The 21,519-nt window shown below is 35.1% G+C and overlaps 1 protein-coding gene across 1 annotated transcript in view; it reads left to right on the top strand.

Annotated features, from left to right (window-relative positions):
- Positions 1–1,365: 1,365 nt before the first annotated feature.
- The window catches only part of pld3 (phospholipase D family, member 3), a 28,141-nt gene continuing 7,987 nt past the window's right edge, over positions 1,366–21,519 (top strand). Inside the window, exons 1-9 of the mRNA XM_056478165.1 lie at positions 1,366–1,575; positions 4,461–4,534; positions 6,213–6,263; positions 6,382–6,560; positions 8,297–8,477; positions 8,562–8,679; positions 11,149–11,276; positions 11,661–11,858; positions 13,399–13,538. Of these exons, the coding sequence (XP_056334140.1) occupies positions 4,508–4,534; positions 6,213–6,263; positions 6,382–6,560; positions 8,297–8,477; positions 8,562–8,679; positions 11,149–11,276; positions 11,661–11,858; positions 13,399–13,538 (1,022 nt within the window). The 5' untranslated portion in view covers positions 1,366–1,575; positions 4,461–4,507. The remainder of the gene's footprint in view (positions 1,576–4,460; positions 4,535–6,212; positions 6,264–6,381; positions 6,561–8,296; positions 8,478–8,561; positions 8,680–11,148; positions 11,277–11,660; positions 11,859–13,398; positions 13,539–21,519) is intronic.

Genomic DNA, 21,519 nt, shown 5'->3' with positions numbered 1-21,519 from the left:
CATTTTTTTCTACAGGTGGGTCAAAGTGGGTGGGTTGCACTGTGTTATTAACCTATATTGTTGTGCACATCCAATTAAATTGTTATTTACATGTAAACATATTAAATGCATGTAAATATCTGTTTTAAAGAGATCATTCACACAAAAATGACTGTCTGTCATCATTTAGCTACTCGTCCTCCACTTGTTTCCAAACCTGTTTGAGTTTCTGTTGAACACAAAGGAAGATATACTGGACAAAAAAGTCATTGACTTCCATAGTATTTTTGTTCCTACTATGGAAGTCAATGGCTGTTTTTCCCAACATTCTTCAGAACTTCATGTTTTGTGTTCAACAGAAAATAAATTAAAATTTAGGTCCATCCGAGTGTGAGTATAGGCTAAATGATGAGGATTTTTTCATTTCTGGGTGAAATATTGCTGATCTCTGAAATAATGTCACATATTCAGCAAACATTCAAGCCATTCAGCAAAACAGGACGGCTTTTGTTAATTTTTTTATTTTATTTTATTTATAGTATATTTATTTAAAAAATAAACATACTTATTATGACTTATTATATTTTAATAACTTAATAAAATCTAATTCAATTTATTAGTTAAGAAGTAACGCTTTAAATGTTTGGCTGTTTTAGTTTGATGGACGGATGGATGGATGGATGGATGGATGGATGGATGGATGGATGGATGGATAGATAGATAGATAGATAGATAGATAGACAGACAGACAGACAGACAGACAGACAGACAGGCTGATTGATTGAGATAGATAGATAGATAGATAGATAGATAGATAGATAGATAGATAGATAGATAGATAGATAGATAGATAGATAGATAGATAGATAGATAGATAGATAGATAGATAGAAGACAGACAGTCTGATTGAGATAGATAGATAGACAGACAGACAGACAGACAGACAGACAGACAGACAGACAGACAGACAGACAGACAGACAGACAGACAGACAGATAGATAGATAGATAGATAGATAGATAGATAAAAATAAATAAAGTATCTAAAAGGTGATATAACGTTTCTGGTTCCTAATTATCATATAAGTTAGCTATTGTAGTTAGTAGCCTGTATGAATTTTAAAAATGTAAATATACAGCAACGTAGTTTAGCTTAAGCAGTGTTGCTAATGTCATATTATGTGCTACGAAATTAAATGTACAGAACCAGAGGGAAATAATAATGAAAAAATAAAGCTGCTAACAATACAAGAAATAACCATTTTCACTAACGTAAACAAACCTTGATCACACTGAAGTGAATTCCTACCACCTACGTCACGCTCATGGCTTTTCCTCATAGGTTACTTAAAACGTAGTCACGTGATCTTACGCTCTCTTTCTACAGTCGGTCGGTGCACTCGCTAGTAACTGAAGCAGGACAGTAGTTTACTCTGCAAACAGTGAATTGCTCAGTGTTTACGAACATTCACCTCGTTGTTTTCAACAGAGAGCCGTTGTTTTCGTGTGTAAATTGAGCTCCTTGATAGGAGAGATACCGCAGTTCCTCAGACAGGATGGTCTGCTTTGTTACATATTAGAAGCGGATTGATCACAGGTAACTTAACGTTGTTGTTGTTTTTGTACACATTTGCTTTCTTTACGTTTGTGTTATGTTGACAAAGGGTTGTTTGTACATTCACTATGTGCCAACCATGAAAGAGTGTTTTGTTAGATGTACAGTAAGTACACTTACCTAACAAAAATAGACTAGGGTTGTGTGTCAAACCCTAACGAGTTGTCTTTCCAGGGACCATTGCATAGGCGCGGTATATTATCTGGGTTACCATAGCTCACTAGGATTAAAGATACAGATTATCAGTCAATTTTCATACGATACTACAGTATTACAATGTTAACGAAGTGTGTATGTTATGTTTTGAGGTTAACTGCACACTTTAAAGGCTATCCAAACCGAAACAAACCAGGTTCAGATGAGCTAAGTTATTCTTTCTGTTACAATGATTTATATTTTTGATAGCATCTTCAATTTTATCAAAAGCCACTTGTTAACAATTTATTTAACAAGTTTCTAACTTTGTTTTAAAATTTCAAACGTATTTGTATTTACAAAATTACATTTTAAAAATCTTTAAAACGTGAATGCTTATTTGGACAAATTAATTTAAAAATGTCAGTGTTTAGAATCATATTTGATATATAATTTATGTTTAATATTCATGATGTGTAGACTGAAGGTCGCATTATTTATATCTTCTCTGAAAAAATGTTTTTTTGAGGTTTCGAGGTAAATAATACATACAATACAATAATAAATAATACAAAAACTTGATTGTGTTTTATATGAAAATACTACTTTCATCTTTCTAATCCAAAATTTCAAGCAAATCATATAGATTTTATGACCATAGCAGACCTGAATATACCTATAGATTCCAATAATGTCTAAATTATTTTTTTTATCTAAACTTAAAACTACAATGCAATAAAATTATTATTTTTATAATAATAATTCTAATAGTAAATCTTAAAATATTAAAAATATGAACTTAATTCTTATGTTTACTTGATTAAAAATCAGTAAAAGATTTCACTCATTTGATTCAAGATAAGTAATTTTTTCCATGTTACAATGATATTATTATGATGGCATCTTCGATGTTATTAAAAACCACTTGTTAACAATTTATTTAACAAGTTTCAAACTTTGTTTTAAAATTTCAAACTTTGTCTTTATTATGCATTACATTAATGTAATTTAATAAAAAAATAACAATAAAAAAATAAATAAATATATATATATATATATATATATATATATATATATATATATAATGTTATTTATTTATTTATTTTTATTTATTTATTTTACTAACAAACCATATAGACCATTTTGTAGCATGTAAACAATAACAGTGGTCCTAATGTATTTCCTGTTTTACTTTTTTAATTTCCATAGCTTCAGGAATGTCAGAAAGGTCTACATATTGATAAATGATGTTATGATAGCTGTTTTAACGTTAAATTATTCTTGAATTGTCTTATATTACAGTTATGAAATATTTTGACAACAAGCAGGTAACGTTCATGGGCCAATGGCATCAACACATTGAAATAGTCTATAGATTTTATCACCGTAGCAGACCTGCATACAGATTCCAATAATGTCTAAATTATTTTTATTAAACCAAAACTCAAGACTGCGATGCAATTCTGATGATGATTATATCTTATTATAAAAGAAGTAAACACCAGTTTAGTAAAATCAATTTGTGATTTGTAAAAGAATATTTTGACGATAAAACATATTTTAATATGTGTATTTTTAATCAATGTTTTATTATTAATATTAATTACTAATTAGTTTTGTCTTATTTTTTATATAAATTATTATTGTTATTGAATTTGTTATTTGTTATCATAATTGTTATCATAAATGTACTTGGTGTAAGCGTTTGGGTTTATTGTTATTAAGTGTGTCATTCTTGTTATATGTGAAGCACCGCCATGTCAGAATGAATTGCCCCAAGGGGATTAGTAAAGCTTTAAACTTAAATGATATTAGAGAACGTGTTTATTCAGGAAATATTTTAAAGGAAATGTTTAAAAAGGATGGATTTCTGGAGGAATTTTAGAATATTTATCAATTAATCAAACTAAAACATTGTATATGACTCTTTTTAGTGTTGTTATTTGTAGGTTGTTTGTACAATTAATGTTTATTAAGAAACTGATATGATTGCATGTTATATATTGTATATGTAGTATAGGTTTTGCCATGAATATAGCCAATGCTGCTGATTTGGCATTAAAACATAAATAAATACATTTCACATCAAAACACATGAACCAAAGTCAACTGAAAACTGTCAGTCAGATGACCGAAGGAATGTAGTAGATTGAGTGCATGCAACAGGTTTGTTCAGTTAAGTTGTGATCATGTTGATATGCATGCCGAGTCTTGTTTTTCTATCATGTTTCCTTTATAATTCATGCATTAAATATGAATGATACAGTAGGGTTAACCATACTAAAATGGTTCGAACACAATGCATCCATTCACACATGAATAAATGAGAGTTCAATTTCTTGCGCTTCCTCCAGAAAGCACCATAACTATCACGTTACAATCAGGAAGCCTGTCATGTGACTCTCAAAACCTGCTCAGCATCTGCATTTCTTCATTCTCCTTCCATCTTCAAAAGCACTTCCACTTTTAGGTCAGATGACTTGCCAGAATGCGTGTGAGAGATTTGCCAAGCTCATCAAGACCCGTGGCTCTGTCACCAGGTTGTTGGCCACTAATGCTGACGTCTGGCTCTTTTTGGATAATGAGCTGGCAAAAAGGGCCTGTGTCTATAGAAATGCCGGACACATGAGGGAACAATGAATGGCGGCGTACATGAATGTGCACAAATGTTTACCACCCAGTCTACATGCTACATGAACACAGCTGAACTGACTCTTCTTGTGTTTTTTTAGGATTGCCTTTTTTATTTCTTCTGAATGTGCTGCTGACTGTTGACAGAATGAAATCTGATACACCATACGAAAAGGTAGGTTATACACTATTAGTCAAAAGTTTCGATTTATTTATGTTTTAAAAGGCGATTCTGCTCATTAAGGCTGATCAAAAATACAGAAAAATGGTTAAATTGTGTAATATTATTGCAAATTTAAATGGAGTTGAATGTGATTTCAAATTTTATTTATTCCCGTGATTCAAAGCTGACTTTTCTTCATCATTAATTCGGTCTTCAGTGTCACACGATCCTTCAGAAATCAGCGTAATAGGATGATTTGCTGTTCAGTTATGATACATTATTATTGGTACAAAATCACTAATAATGATTTTTAAATTGATCAGCATTGAATTATTTTTGTCTTGCTTCATAGTATCGTGGAAACTGTGATACCATTTACTTTTTTTTTGCTAAATATATATATATATATATATATATATATATATATATATATATATATATATATATATATATATATATATGTATATATATATATATGTATATATATATATGTATATATATATATGTATATATATATATATGTATATATATATATGTATATACGTATATATATATATATATATGTATATATATATATATGTATATATATATATGTATATATATATATATATATATATATATATATATATATATATATATATATATATATATTTATTTATTAACATTTTGTGCAGGTACAATGTCGTATACATACTAAATTAAATAACAGACTGTTCTGCTTTTTCACAACAAAGAAATAATGACCATAAAAACTATGTAAGAGTTAAATAACATTAAATAATAATAATACAATGAAAAATAAACAACAATAATAATAATACAAGGCTTCATTCCTCTTCTGCTTCAAGATCAATAGTGTCAATGTAATTCAACAAAGGTTTCCATGTTTTTTTTTTAAACTCTCTTAATGAAAACCCTATTTTTTCCAGCTTTAAATACAAAAAATATCTGTTATTTGAAGGTTAGATGTTTGTTTCCACTTAACGAGAATCGTCCTCCAATTATGTGGTGAAAGTATACATTTTACTTTTAGGATTCTTTAATAAAAAGGAAGTTCAAAATATTTTGTCTACATCATAAATGTATTAACTTTGACGCTTTAACAATTTATTGTGATGAATGAAAGAAAATACATTTTTTAATGGTTCTGAGATTGATAAATGAACGATAATAAATTAATAATGTAATGCAATGGTAATAATATGATGTAATGATTATGAATAAAATTGTATCATTTTCCCAAACTGACCACAATAAATTTAACAATAACAATAATTCTTCTTAAGCAGATCCTGATACTGCAATATTTGAAGGATTATGTGACTCTGAAGACTAATTGTGCTTAAAATACAGCTTTAAACTATAAGAATTAATAATACAATTTTAAACTACATTCGAGAAAATAACTGTTATCTAATATTGCAATAATTACAATAATAATTAAATGCAGCCATTGTGAGCAAAATAATGCTTTTATTAAAATAAAATCTTACTGATTCCAAATCTTTGACTGTTAGTCTATATTCAACAAGTATTAATTTCTTCATTTAAATGATTTAGAGTTGTGATGCTGTTTAAATTTATGCGTTGTTTAAGAATCACATGCTCAGTGCTTTACAAACGTATCTGCAAATACAACTCAATATGTATGATTATCCATGATTGTTTTTTATTTTACGTTTTGCTTAAGATGGTTGACGTGGAGCTGAGCAGAGCAGAAGGACATCACAGCTCACAAAAGGTATTAAAGGCCTATTTTACCCCTTTTACAAGATGTAATATAAGTCTTTGGTGTCTCCAGAATGTTTCTGTAAAGTTTCAGCTTTCAGCAATGTTGACTGTATATCCTCTATGTTTAGTATTACAGGTGTCTGATCATCCTCACATGTATAACCACAGTCTTGTTGATCCTCCTGTCACTCCAAACGTTGCTTGTTCCAATGGCCAAATCCTCCTCCTCCTCCTCCTCCTCCTCCTCCAAATCACCTGTACAGCAGGAGCGTGTGCTAATCAGAGAAACATGCACGGACCCCTGCAGGTATAGATGCTCACCTCACCACTTATTAAACCAACCAAATCCAGCACTTGTTACTTGGTATGCTCAAGTTAAAAAATAGTGCCTTCTTTGCTGAGCACATCAGATATTCTTATAATGTGAATTTTGTAGCATTTATCAGGGGCGTCGCTAGAGCCAATTTACTGGGGCACGTGCCCCAGTAAAAATCTCCAGTGCCCCAGTAAATGCATTGAGATATGATTTACTTCATATGCAAGTGTATTTATTAAGAGTGGTAATTCCGAAATAAAGACGTTATTCTCTATGTGCAACCGAACCAACGCTGGTGAAAGCAATGCGTTTAATCAAAAAGCAAACTGACGCATCTCCGCGTGTGAAAAAAAAAAAAAAAAAAATATATATATATATATATATATATATATATATATATATATATAATTTTTTTTTTTTTTTTTAATAAAAAAGAGTAGAGCTTTAAGTCTAGCAATGCCCCTGGCATTTATTATTTAAAAAAAAAAGCAACTTGGATTTACTACAATCATATTCTGAGCCAGGTTACAGCAATTCGACCGATTCTCATTTTCATATTTGTGGGTATTTTACTACATTCAGACAGTAGTGCAAAATTACAGATTTGTTGAAGAAAAGTGCTCATTTATTTATAATCTTTAAACTGTACGTGATGAAATGTTTTAATGATTTTTTTATCATTTTGATTGTTTGATTAGTGTCAAAATATTAATTAGGACTGTTTTACTACATGCTTTTTTGGCACTATTAACACCCATATGTTTTCTAGTGTTTTATAGTGATCCGCTGTTAAATGAGGTTTACCGTAGTACATGGTTTCACATTTAAACTTTTAATGAATTTGTTGAGAAAAAACACAGCACCCACACTCCTGCTGCTTTCAAGAGCTCATTTAAGAGAAATATTTATTTATTTATTTATTTTTAGTGTGGTCCGAGATAAATAGGACAAATCCTTAATTTTGAGCCCTGAAAGGTCGTGTGAAGTGAAAACTAATTGCAGTGTGACGCAACCCATTTGATCATGCACATTGAGCAAGCTCATACACAACACACACACAAAAAGTGAAATGAAAGAGGAGGCATGTGGACATGACACAAAATCTAAATCAAGTAATTTTAGCAACATTTATGCATATAAATATATTTTCCCAACAACAAATGTGTGGCTAGTGAAAATTGCGAGTGGCTAGTAATGTTGGAAATCTACTAGCCACAGTGACTGGTGATAAAAGTTAATGTAAAGCCCTGGATATATATGACGTACTCCATACAAGTATTCAGCTTTTAAAGCTCTAAATATGTAAAAAAAAAAAAAAAAAAAAACCACACATTTCACTGGACTGTCCTGCTTTTAATGACTGCAAAAGACTTTTTTTATGAAATGCTCTTTCTTAAGGATATGTTCAGCAAAGTGTCACCAGGATTTTTATTTTTACCATGAATTAAAAAAGTTATTATCTAATTTATGTATGTATCTTATTTACTAATGAAATGTTCTTGCTATAAAAATAGCCTTTGTTGCTGACATGGCATTAAATAAAAATTCATCATCATGATCATCACCAAATATGTGAAAGACTCCACTTATTAACTATTAATAAGCAGCAAATCTGTCGTGTTAAGCTGCTGATATAAAAACTCCTGGACAGTCTGTTTGATGAAAATTGCAGTGCAGATGATTTGAAACATTCATATTCCCTAACACATGTGATGTCTGATCTGTAGGATTGTTTTAGTGGAGAGCATCCCAGAGGATGTGGTGTTTAACTCCTCTGTCACTCACCAGTCCATTTATGATGCCTGGCTGAACCTCATATCTGCTACTCAGTCCAGTCTGGACATCGCCTCCTTCTACTGGACTCTGACCAACGCTGACACACAAACACAAGAGCCCACTGCTTATCAGGTCTGATGGGATGTGCTCTGAATTGTTACTGAATAATACACGGCATTAGTGACTTCTTACCCAGGTGATGTGTTCGTCCAATAGGGGCAGCAGATTCTGAAGAAATTAGGGAAGCTCTCAAGCAAAGCGTATGTTCGAATTGCTGTCGATAAACCAGCAGAAAAAAAAACTATGGAGGACATTAACTTCCTGAGCTCTCACGGTAAGTCTATGTGTGACATTGTGGTATTTAATGGGCAAATATAAAGAACGGTCACACTTTACAATGAACAATACAATAGACAATTTCGTTATTTAATGTATTCATTAACATCAACTAATTATTCTGAATACTAATTCTTGTACAGGATTTTGTTAGTCGTAGTTCAACGTTTACTAATGCATTAGTAACATCCAAATTCATGTTTGATAACATTAGTCAGTGCACTGTGAGTTAACATGAACTAACAATAAATAACTGTATTTTCATTAACTAGCATGAACAAATACTTTAATAAATGCATTTTCATTGTTTGTTAGTGCTAGTTAATAGTAAATTAAGTAACATTAACTAATACAACCTTATTGTAAAGTGTTACCAAATAACATTACATAGAAATAAATGATAGTACTTTATATTAACGTTCCATTAATTAATGTATTAATTAACATGATCAAACAATGAAGAATTCATTTATTAATATGTTTCATAATATTCAGTTCATCTCAATGATACGTTTAAATTACATTACAGTATTTATTCATCTTTGGTAATATTAATGGTCATATATTTTATTTCAAGGCACAATTTTTGCTTTTAACAAATCGTTAACTAAGACATTTTGCTTATTTAACTCATAATTTACTGCTTGGGTATTAAGGTAGTAGTTGAAAAAGATCCTACTTTAAGGTAATAACCTAGTAGTAAATAGTGGGAATTGTTACTTAGTGTTGTACAATAAACCATTAAAGGGCACGTATGGTAAAAAATCAACTTTTCAAGCTGTTTGGACAGACATATGTGACTGTATGGTGTATAGACCGTCATATTGGGGTGATATAAGCACACCCAGTGCTTTTTTTTTCAATTTAACAACATAAGAAACGGTGGACCAGTTGGAGCGGTTTTCAGACCGACCGCAACTTTACGTAGGAGAGCGGTCCCCCCGCCCACCAATATTGATTAACAGGCGCGTCATCATATCCTCAGTTTGTTGATTCACGTCCGCCATTTTCAGCGTGAGTTGAAGCGATATCACTAAAGGAACACCCTTGCTCTATTTTTAGATGCAAGGCTCATTGGGCTCAACAAAAGAGCAATATTCTCCACATTATCGCTCTAATCTGAATTATTGGTTGTATCTTTAGGTAGGTTTGCAAACATGTGTACTTCTCATTGAGTCTACCTTATACTTCAGTCGTTTGCATTTCTTGCGATCCCAGAAGCTCCCTGTGATCTTAACTAGCATGCGTTTTAGAATTCTAAACATCGGTTTCTATCAGGGTACACTCAAGTCGACGGCTGGGCGCCGCGGACCGCTGCAGACTTGAAGTGCTGTTGTGTGTACCCTGATAGAAACCTATGTTTAGAATTCTAAAATGCGTCGTGCGACGATTCGGGACACTTCATGTTTCTGCCGCGCCACAGAGAGTGTCTGGTGTGCCGTGTCGCAGCTTCAAGCGGCGCATCCGGTGCCTCAGTCAAAGTTAATTCAGTGTGCGTGGTTATTAGTTTCTGTGTACAAGCTCGGCACTTGAAACTAGCACACAGTTGGCTGTAAAACTGTACAAAGACACAAATGATTTTGTACTTTCTGCTTGGATGCGGACTGGATGCGGATCCTCTCACTCCTGCTTCTCTCAGTCTGCCTCTGTTGCAAACACAGAGTGGGTGAGCTCTTGGCTCCGCCCCCTTGTTTCGTTGGGCGGGAAGCCGAAACTAATTTACATGTGAAGCAACACACCCCTAAATCAGTGAACTGTGGACACGCCCCCAACATGACTCTTTTTAACACATTATAATAAAAAAATCTGAATTGTGTGTTAAACTGAACCTAAACTGGCACACTCAGAAGAACCATAATATTAATATTAAATCATAAAAAAGAGGTAAACTATGTGCCCTTTAACTATGACTTTTGCCTCAAACTATGCCACCTATTTTGATGCTTATTAGTAATAATACACTGATTAAGTACTAATAAACAGCCAATATTTTAATAATAGGCAGGTAATAAACCACTGTTTAATAGTGAGAATTAGTACTTAAACTAAAGTTTTACCAATAGTTCATGTTAACTCAGAGTGCATTAACTAAAGTTAACAAGCACAACTTTGGTTAAAACCTTTAACTAATGGAACCTTATTGTAAAGTGTCACTGCGTCCCAAATGGCACAGTATGCACTATGCACTTGCACACTCAACAGCATAGTATATGAATGCCATTGAGTGCACAAAGTGTCCAACATTATAACTTATTTTTAACGGTTGAAACGGTGCATCATTGTAACATTTAAAGTGCACTTATTCTTTTATAAATAACAAGAATATTTCAGTGTGAATGCACTTCTTTTGCTCTGTTCTATGCCATTTTGTTGTATAAATAGTGTAAGTATGCGATTTTGGATGCACCTTATCATTAAAAAAACACACCCTCAGAATGCTCTGTGAATGATGTTTTGCTTCTCGCAGGAGCTGATGTGCGAATGGTGAACATGCGAGAGCTCACAACAGGTGTGCTGCATACCAAGTTCTGGATCGTGGATAAGAAGCACATTTATATAGGAAGTGCAAACATGGACTGGAGGTCACTAACACAGGTCTGTCATGTTTTTATTTCATCAGTTGTGCTTCAGTTAATTCCTATAACCTTTAAATGCCATATGGTTAGGTAGATGTTATGTTTTGCTAGAAGTTAAGTATATTTAAAACCTAAAATAAATATGCTTTAAATATAAATATGAAACCTAAAATAATATATATGTTTGAAAACGCTGCTAAATTGATAAACCACATTGATAAACACTGCTAAATAAATATCTTTCTATGCCCCTCAATATAACTTGAGCGTTCTGAACGTTTTAATCACACCGGTGTGATAGAAAGGGTTAAACAGTTGCAGGTGTATGTTGTACAGAAAGTGCACCAATTCTTCACACATTTCACATGTTATTGTGTGTGTTGTGTCCGTTTCATAAGCGCAGGTAAAGGAGTTGGGCGCAGTTGTGTATGACTGCAGTTGTCTTGCTGAGGATCTTGGCAAGATCTTTGAGGCTTACTGGTACCTGAATCAGACCAAGACCGTTCCTTCACACTGGCCCAACAAATACTCCACCCTGTATAATAAGGACACACCAATGCAGCTGTCACTCAACGGGACCAGTGCCAGCGTCTATCTATCAGTAAGACCACCCAACCCAATGACTAAAATAATTCAGAGATTTACTGTAACACTGTCTGTATTCCTGTCAGTGCCTTTGGAGTTTTTTGTGTTTTATGTTGTTCCTTAATGTGGTATTGTTTACACTAGCAGTTGCAGTTTTCGATGGTGTTTTGGGGAAGTTAACCCTTGTGTGCTGTCAGGGATGTTTTCATGCACTCTGGGGTGATTTTGAGTCTATATTTGGCCACAATTGTCTATCTGTTTCAGCAAATGGAATGATTTTTGAACAGAAATCTTATTTTGACACATATATTGGAAAAAAACTTAACTATAATGACATTTTTTTTGTTTGCAAAGCCATGACACAATCATGCATTCTTTATTGTTGGTGTTTTTACCTGTTGGGAAGAGGTTGAATTTGTCATTTTGACATCAGCTGCAGTTTCTGGCTTTTATATAGAGTATACTGTGTGTGAAAGAGAGAGACCTTTATACACTTATGTCTGAGAAAATCAAAATAAGCAGCTCAGCTCTCAGAACATAGTAAACATAGTAAGTCTATTTATGCACACACACTATAAACTGCTGTTATACTGCATAGAACTCCATATAAAAGCCAGAAACCTTTTCGCACAGGCCTATCTAAAGGGTTAATCATGCTAATTGATGATCAACAGTAAAGATTACTAATTTTACATCTTCTCAACAGGGAAAACCACCAACATTAGCTATGTTTCCATTCAAAAATGGCAATTAAATGTATGCGTAAAACTGGAATATCGCATGAAAGACGTACGAATAAAGTCAAAATCGTCACTTCCTGATTAACTGGCGCCTGATTAACTAAGTAGAATTTGATGTGGTAGGAGATGCTGCGTGAATCTTTTCTTTATTTAATAAATTAATTGCGCATCAGAAGACAAATGCTGACACGCAATGAACGCGTGGTGGCGTTTGAGGGTGTGAAACTCGGAGCACAGACGCTCTTGACAGTTCTGGAGGTAATTAATAATACAATAACTCTAATACTGAAAGCATTACGGTGTTTCAGATGTTTTACAGTGTGCTCAGCCTGCTGGTTTGTTCCTTCACACATATTTTTACTATCACATGATCTCTTTTGATATTATATAATATATATATGTAATAAAAAGTCTATATAATATAAAAGTCTTTAAATAATACTATATAAAGACGTTTTTAATGCGCATACTGGAATTTGTTTGGTAAATATTATTATGTAATATTTAATATTATTATGTTTATTTACCATAATTTGGTAAATAAAATTATGTGCATAATTTTTTTATGTGCTTTTCAAAAATAATGTGCATCTTGGTGTTTCCGTCAACCGTTTTTGATGCGCATATACAAAATGAGCATAAAAATAGGTCAATGGAAAGATAGCTACTGAAGAATGCATGGTTATATGATGTCTTGGCTTTGCTATCCAAAAAATTACATTATAATGGAGGTCAATGGGGCAAAAACAAAAGTAAAGAGTAGTTAATTTGAGCAAATCACATCGGGTTAAAAAGCAGTGTGTTTCTCCTTCACAGAGCTCTCCTCCTTCACTGTGTGCTGAAGGCCGGACTCCCGATCTTCAGTCTATCGTCAGTGTGATCGCTGACGCTCAGCAGTTTGTCTACATTGCTGTGATGAACTATCTACCCACTATGGAGTTCTCTAAACACAAAAGGTCTGTGATTTTAATCTTCAGCATTAAAGCACATATCTGAGCACAGTTGAAGTCAGATTATTAGCTCCTGTTCATTTTAAGTTATTTAACATTTTTTCCCCAAGTTCTGTTTAATATCTATTTTTTGGAGAGTTCAATGGAGGGAACTTTTATCTTTGCCATGATGACAGCACAAAATATTTTACTAGATATTTTTCAAGATATTAGTATTCAGCTTAAAGTGAAATTTAAAGGCTTAACTACGTTAATTAGGCAAGTTAGGGTAATCAGGCAAATCATTGTATAATAGTGGTTTGTTCTGTAGACAATCAACAAAAAATATTGCTTAAGTGACATTCTTCACTTCCTGCTTCGCTACTGTTCGGACGTCTTTGCCTACTGCTCCGCTCTCTGCTCACTTGCTTTTATATCTTAAACCCTAATTTTAACTTGAGCCTATCAGCACAGTGCTCAAACGACACAGCTTGAAGATCAGCATCGATTCTACAAACTTTCTGGAATATAGCTTTACTAACAAGAGGGGAATTATCGTCTAAACAATCCTCCCGCCACCAGCTATCAGCTGCTCACATTCCTGAGACGGGAAAACACGGCTGTGAAAATGCCTCTGGATCGGATTAATTCAGATTCTCACTGCTGTACAAACTGCCACAAACTTCTACAAAAGATTGCAGTTCTTGAAACAAAGTTACTTGCGATCCAACCAGAACTGCAGCGTCATTGTGGACGCTCACAGCAAATAGCCGGTGAGTCCCATAAATCTATTCCTACCACTATTTCGAGCACTGAAAAACAGATTAAAGCTGTTGAAAATGAGCATTGGCATAAACAAGGTGCGAGACCAAAGGGTACTCGTGGGGTCAGATCATATGCTGCCGCATTAGCGTCCTCTACCCCAAATACAGCTCGGACTCAAATACAGCTTGAGAACAGATATGAAGTACTGAGTAATATGGGTGAAGAATCCCCAAATGCAGTCAGACAGAGATCGCATGACTCAGCAGCTAACTCTGCATGGAACAGAGGCTCAAGGCCGACTAGACAGCGGCATTCTGCTCCGATCGCACCTGAGATAAGAACACTAGTTGTAGGAGATTCAATAATCAGGAATTTTAGGAGCAAATCTACAATGACATACTGCTTCCCTCATGCAACAGTTTCTGATGTAAACAAAGAACTTAAGGAAATTCTGAAAAAGCACAAGACTGCAAAACGGATTATCATCCATGTGGGGAAGAATGATATTCGAAAGGAACAGTCAGAACTGCTCAAGAGAGATTTCTGTGAGCTCTTGGAAACAGTTGAAAGAGTGAAAATTCAGCCGTTCATCAGTGGGCCACTCCCTGCAAGAGGGACAAACATGTTTTCACGGCTGCTTGGTCTAAATGTATGGCTGCAGAAAGCATGTAACAGGAAAGGACTGAATTTTATTGACAACTTCAATCTCTTCTGGAACCAAAGACAACTGTTGACATCAGACGGCCTTCACCCAAACAAACTTGGTGCAAAGGTGCTAAAGGACAATATCTTCTTCTCCCTCCATCATCCATCAGCTGTATGTGCCACTGACCTCAATCCAAATGGCACATACACACCTAGCATCTGTCCGGATGACCACAGGACCTCAAATCAGCTCCCGAGTGGACTTGGGGTTGACGCATCACCCAAGGACAGTGATAACACCACACAGCCAAAACACCCACTGTTGATAGAGACACTATCGCTGGCCCTCTGCTCAACACAGACAGACTGTGACGCATCAGAACAGCATCATGTCTCGTCACTAAAAACTGATCCTCAGGAAAACACCCAGGAAAACATATTTCAGCACCCAGAATCTCCAGAGCCACAGCCTCTGTCGCCAGACACGTTCCCATTATCACCTTGCTCGCCTCTCTTGGGTTTCTCAAAAAAGATGGAGGAACTGGTGCATGCTGGAACTAAACTTTCACACTCCATCGCCGCAAGCCCCCAGTTACCAACCAAAAAGCGGCCTGCTCCACAACCACCTCTGAGCCCACCTGGAAGAGCTCTCCGACATTTGCCCCACCGCCAGGGCCCAAACAACAACGCACCATCTTCAGCTGGTGAACAAAACTGCTCTCCATGATGTGTCTCGGGTGCCTGCTTAGATAACAGTGTCTTTATCAGATGTTTACAGAACAAGCAGGAACCCAGTGTGCCTGTAGCTTTCTCTACACATATATGTGTTGTATTACGTGACAGAAAACCGAAGACTTTTTCAGGCCGTATAGCAAATCACTCAAATCTTGTGTCTATTAAATATAAATCTGAGACTACTGTAGCAGAAACAGCTAAAACTGTTAAGTTAGCACTTTTAAACATCCGATCACTCAACAATAAGTCACTTTTAGTCAATGATTTTATCAGCTCAAATTGCCTTGATTTTATGCTTTTAAATGAAACTTGGCTAGATGACAGCTGTAGTGCAGCAGTTCTGAATGAAACAGCTCCTTTAAACTTTGACTTTTTGAGTGTTTGCAGAGCCAATAGGAGAGGTGGAGGCATTGCTGCCCTGTTTAAAGATGTCTATGAGTGTAAACAAGTGTCATTTGGTGACTTTTTGTCTTTTGAATATCTGAGTATAGCACTAAAAGGTGCTCCACGTATCTTACTGATCATTATCTACAGACCTCCAAAATATTCTCCAGCTTTTATTGATGATTTTACAGAGCTGTTATCAATAGTAACCTCTGAATTTGACTATTTTACCATTGCTGGGGATTTTAATATTCACATTGATAATCCAGAAATCAATGCTGTAAAAGAACTGATGACTGTTTTGAACACTTTTGATCTGACTCAGCATGTTCAAGGACCCACACACAATCGTGGACACACTCTTGATCTACTTATAACTAAGGGTTTACACATTTCATCAACTGTTGTTAAGGATGTTGCACTATCTGATCATTTCTGTATTTTCTTTGATATATTGATCACTCCAGCTATTAAAGACAGATCTGTCTCTGTCAGAAAGAGATGCATAAATGAGAACACTAATGAGCAGTTTATGAAGGCCATATCGCTAGCACCAAGTATATCTGCAGACTCTGTTGATTCTCTCCTTGATTTGTTTAATTCTAAAGTTAAGAATGTCATAGATGACATTGCTCCTGTTAAAGCCAAGAATATAACTAGCAGCCAAAGGGGATCTTGGACGAAGTCCCCAAAATTAAAAATGACGAAAAGACAGTGCAGAAAAGCTGAGCGTATGTGGAGAAAGACGAAACTAGTAGTCCATTATAATATCTATAAAGACAGTCTTCGTGCTTTTAATATGGAACTAAAAACTGCTAGGCAGACTTTCTTTTCAAGCCTTATAAACAGCAACGTAAACAATGCTCGTAAACTCTTTGCAACGATAGAGAAACTCACAACCCCCCCCAGTCGGATTCCCAGTGAGCTACTCTCTGAAAGCAAATGTAATGAGTTTGCTCATTTCTTTACTGACAAGATCAATAATATCAGAAAGGCAATCAGCTCATCCAATCAGCCAAGTTGTGTCGACGTCAGACTAGCTCAACCACAACTTAAGAAATCAGACATTATGTCCGATTTCATGGCAATTAATGGCAAAATCTTAGAAGAGATCGTGCAAATTATGAAAACATCAACCTGCAGTCTCGACACGCTCCCCACATCATTCTTTAAAACGGTGTTGACCTGCTTAGAAATGGATCTTCTAAAAGTGGTAAATGCTTCACTTCTCTCAGGGATTTTTCCTAACTCACTTAAAACTGCAGTTGTTAAACCCCTCTTGAAGAAGAGCAACCTGGATAACACTAAATTGAGCAATTACAGGCCCATCTCAAATCTCCCTTTCATTGGCAAAATCATTGAAAAAGTTGTTTTTAACCAGGTTAACAAGTTCTTAAACTTCAAGGGGTGTTTAGACAATTATCAATCTGGTTTCAGACCACATCACAGTACAGAGAGCGCCCTTATAAAGATAATCAATGACATCCGCCTAAATACAGATTCAGGCAAACTAACAGTGCTGGTACTGCTCGATCTCAGTGCTGCATTTGACACTGTCGATCACAGCATACTTCTGGATAGGCTGGAAAACTGGGTTGGGCTGTCTGGGACGGTCCTCAAATGGTTCAGATCTTACCTTGAAGGAAGAGGTTACTATGTCAGTATAGGTGACCATAGGTCAGGGTGGACACCCATGACATGTGGAGTCCCACAAGGCTCGATTCTGGCACCACTCCTGTTCAACCTTTATATGCTCCCTCTGAGCCAAATAATGAGAAAGAACCAAATATCCTACCACAGCTATGCTGATGACACTCAGATCTACCTAGCCTTACTGCCTAATGACTACAGCCCCATTGACACCCTCTGCCAATGCATTGATGAAATTAACAATTGGATGTGCCAAAACTTTCTTCAGTTAAACAAAGAGAAAACTGAAGTCATTGCGTTTGGGAACAGAGATGAGGTTCTCAAGGTGAATGCGTACCTTGGCTCTAAGGGTCAAACAACAAAACATAAGGTCAAGAATCTTGGTGTGACTCTGGAGTCAGATCTGAGTTTCAATAGTCATATCAAAGCAGTTAGTAAATCAGCATACTATCATCTCAAAAACATTGCAAGAATTAGATGCTTTGTTTCCAGTGAAGACTTAGAGAAACTTGTTCATGCTTTTATCAGCAGCAGGGTGGATTACTGTAATGGCCTCCTCACTGGCCTTCCCAAAAAGACAGTCAGACAGTTGCAGCTCATCCAGAACGCTGCGGCCAGAATTCTGACCAGAACCAGGAAATCAGAGCACATCACACCTGTCCTCAGGTCTTTACACTGGCTCCCAGTCACATTTAGAATAGATTTTAAAGTATTATTACTGGTCTATAAATCACTAAATGGCCTAGGACCTCAATACATTACAGATATGCTCACTGAATACAAACCTAACAGATCACTCAGATCTTTAGGATCAAATAGATTAGAAATCCCAAGAGTTCAGTCAAAGCAGGGTGAATCGGCTTTCAGCTACTACGCCCCTCGTTGCTGGAATCAGCTTCCAGAAATGATCAGATGTGCTCCAACATTAGGCACATTCAAATCAAGACTGAAAACACATCTGTTTAGCTGTGCCTTTACTGAATGAGCACTGTGCTACGTCCGACTACTATGTTTTTCTCTTCTTTTTAATTCTTTTATAACACATTTTATCAGCTTTTATTTTATTTTTATTCTTACCATTTTTATGTTTGCTTTTATTTCTCTTATAATTGTTTCTTTTATTCCTGTTTATGTAAAGCACTTTGAATTGCCACTGTGTATGAAATGTGCTATATAAATAAACTTGCCTTGCCTTGCCTTGCCTAAGTGGGTTAATAATATTGACCTAATATTGACACCCAGGTCATGTGACTAAAGCGATTTCAAAGGATCGGAGCATTTCACGAGCGTTTCGAGGCCTGGTGAATCTGTTTGATTCACAGGGTTGGAAGTGAATCCTCAAGCGCTCATAGCCTAGTGGACAGTGCGCTAACCAGGGGCGTAGCGACTGGGGGGGACGGAGGGGATCCGTCCCTCTCACTTTTAAAGACAGACCCTTTAGAAACAGGGGATTAATAATTATATGAACATATGAGCTTATACAGCCGTCCCCCCCCCACTTTTAAAATGTCCGCATCGCCCCTGGCGCTAACATATAGTGCAACTGTGCTTCAGGTGTCCCCAGTTTGAGTCCTGGCACAGAAATGTTCTGTAGACAATCAACAAAAAGTATTGCTTAAGGGGGTTAATAATATTGACCTTGAAAATACTATAGGACTATTGAAAATATTATAGGAAATACTGCGAAAACTGCCTGGCTCATCATTGCTTAAACGTCATTTATAAAAATAATAATAATAATAATAATAAACCACAGGAGGACTAATAATTTTGACTTCAACTGTATGTGACCCTGGGCCACAAAAGGGACAGTTTACCTTCACTCTTCCACTTGTTCCAAACCTGTTTGAGTATCTTTTTTGTGTTGAACACAACCGAAGATATAACGAGGAATGTTTTTTTTTAACAAAAGCCATTAACTTCCATAGTATTTTTAGTTCCTGCTATTTTACAAAGCGATTTTTTTTTTTATTTATTTATAATTTTTTTATTTTATTTATTTATTTATTTTAATTAATTAATTAAAAAAAAATTTATAAACACAGATTTGTCAGGTCTCAAAACACTTGTGAAATGCCCCGATCTTTTGAATCGCTTTAGTCATGTGACCTGAATGTTTCGAAAAATTGTGGAAAAAATATCTTGATTTGTGTTGAACGTTCAATTCAAATAACTAAATAAAGTTGTGTTGTTTCAGAACAAATACATTCATTAAGGTTTAGAAGTTCTTCAGTGTGAGCTGTATGGTAAATTGTGATATAATGTCATTTTTGGGTGAACTATCCCTTTAAGTTGCATGGCTATATTTGTATATTTAGAATAGCTAGCAATATATTGCATTTAATCAAAATTAATAATATTTTTTTTATGCCAAAGATCAGAAAATTAAGCAAAGATCATGTTTCATGAAGACATTGTGTAAATTTCCTACTGTAAATATATAAAAATATGCATAAGAATGCTAAGAACTTAATTTGAACATCTTTAAAGGTGATTTTCTCAGTACTCTGATTTATTTTTATTTTTGGGAACCGTCAGATTTAACATGTTTAAATAGTTGCATCACATCTGAATATTATTCTATCACAGCAAACTACAAATTGAAAGCTTATTCATATTGGTTTAGATGATGTATGAATCTCACAATGCGTGCATGTCATAATTATATTGTAGGGGTTATATTATGGGGGAGGCAGCTAATAACCTTTTTCCTCTGGTCCTAAAGAAAAGGTTTTCTTGCACACAAGGCCATATTTCCACCTGGTGTGTTTTTGTCATTGGTTTGATTTGTTTTAGTACATAAACACAGCAATTGCTCTCAAACGTACAGTAAATAAATATCTCCTGAATGAGGCGATCTGGCATATTTGAAAGCAATTAGGTGTTATGAGTTGTGTTGATATAAAAATGATACCGTGGTTTCCTCCATTGTCCAAAATTAATGTGGATAAAAATCTGTTCCATTATTAGTAGACGTTTTAAGGCACAGCAGTAAAATGGTCTTAAATTGCAATCACACTTCAGGGCAAAATCCATTCATTAAAGGAATCTACATAATCTGTAGTTTTGCTTGAGGTTCAGATAGTTCACCACACAGATTTACACCGTAATTAAATTAGTCATGCAAATTCACCACGCTCACACACAGAAAGCGGTCCAGTTTGAAAGTGGATCTGTGTTAGCTGTTATTCATGCATCACTACACTTTTGACATGACAGATGACCTTTTTTGAGTGAAACATTTACCTTCCGTGGAGAATTCTGTTTGTGGACGTACTGAAGCTTTAATAGACTGATTTCACGCGGCTGCCATTTTTAAAAGCGAAATCGAGGCTGCGGTGGGAAGAAACCCGGAAGTATCGTTGGGAGTTACATTAGAACGTTGTGTACTTGGCTGTATATCTTATCAGCGAATAGAAAGAGACACAAATTTATCATTTCACCGCCTTCTGAGTGACCCGAAGGTCCGTTCTGAATGAATGGTGAAAATATAAAGGGATATCAGAGCTCATTTTCAGCTAAGTTAAGGGAAACGGCACTAGTTAGCTAACGTTTTCTTTCCCAAACACACGTTTTAGATGCCATTTATCAAACTCAAGTTAATGAACTGATTCTTTCACTATATTAGACTTGTCACGTTACTGAATTAAAAGAAAATTTGTCAATTTCCCGCTAACATTTAAAGCACTGTTGATGGCTTTCTTAAAACAGAGCTGATTGGCCATTGTGTTCACGTGCTCAACAGATATGCTTGTGATTGGCCGAGAAGGTCATCAGTTCACCCTCCGCTGTTTACTGAGCACAAACACAGCCGAGCGATCTGCTTGAT

This window comes from Danio aesculapii, chromosome 18 (assembly GCF_903798145.1).
Source record: "Danio aesculapii chromosome 18, fDanAes4.1, whole genome shotgun sequence".
Lineage (NCBI taxonomy): Eukaryota > Metazoa > Chordata > Actinopteri > Cypriniformes > Danionidae > Danio > Danio aesculapii.
This window is presented reverse-complemented; position numbering and strand designations above follow the sequence as displayed.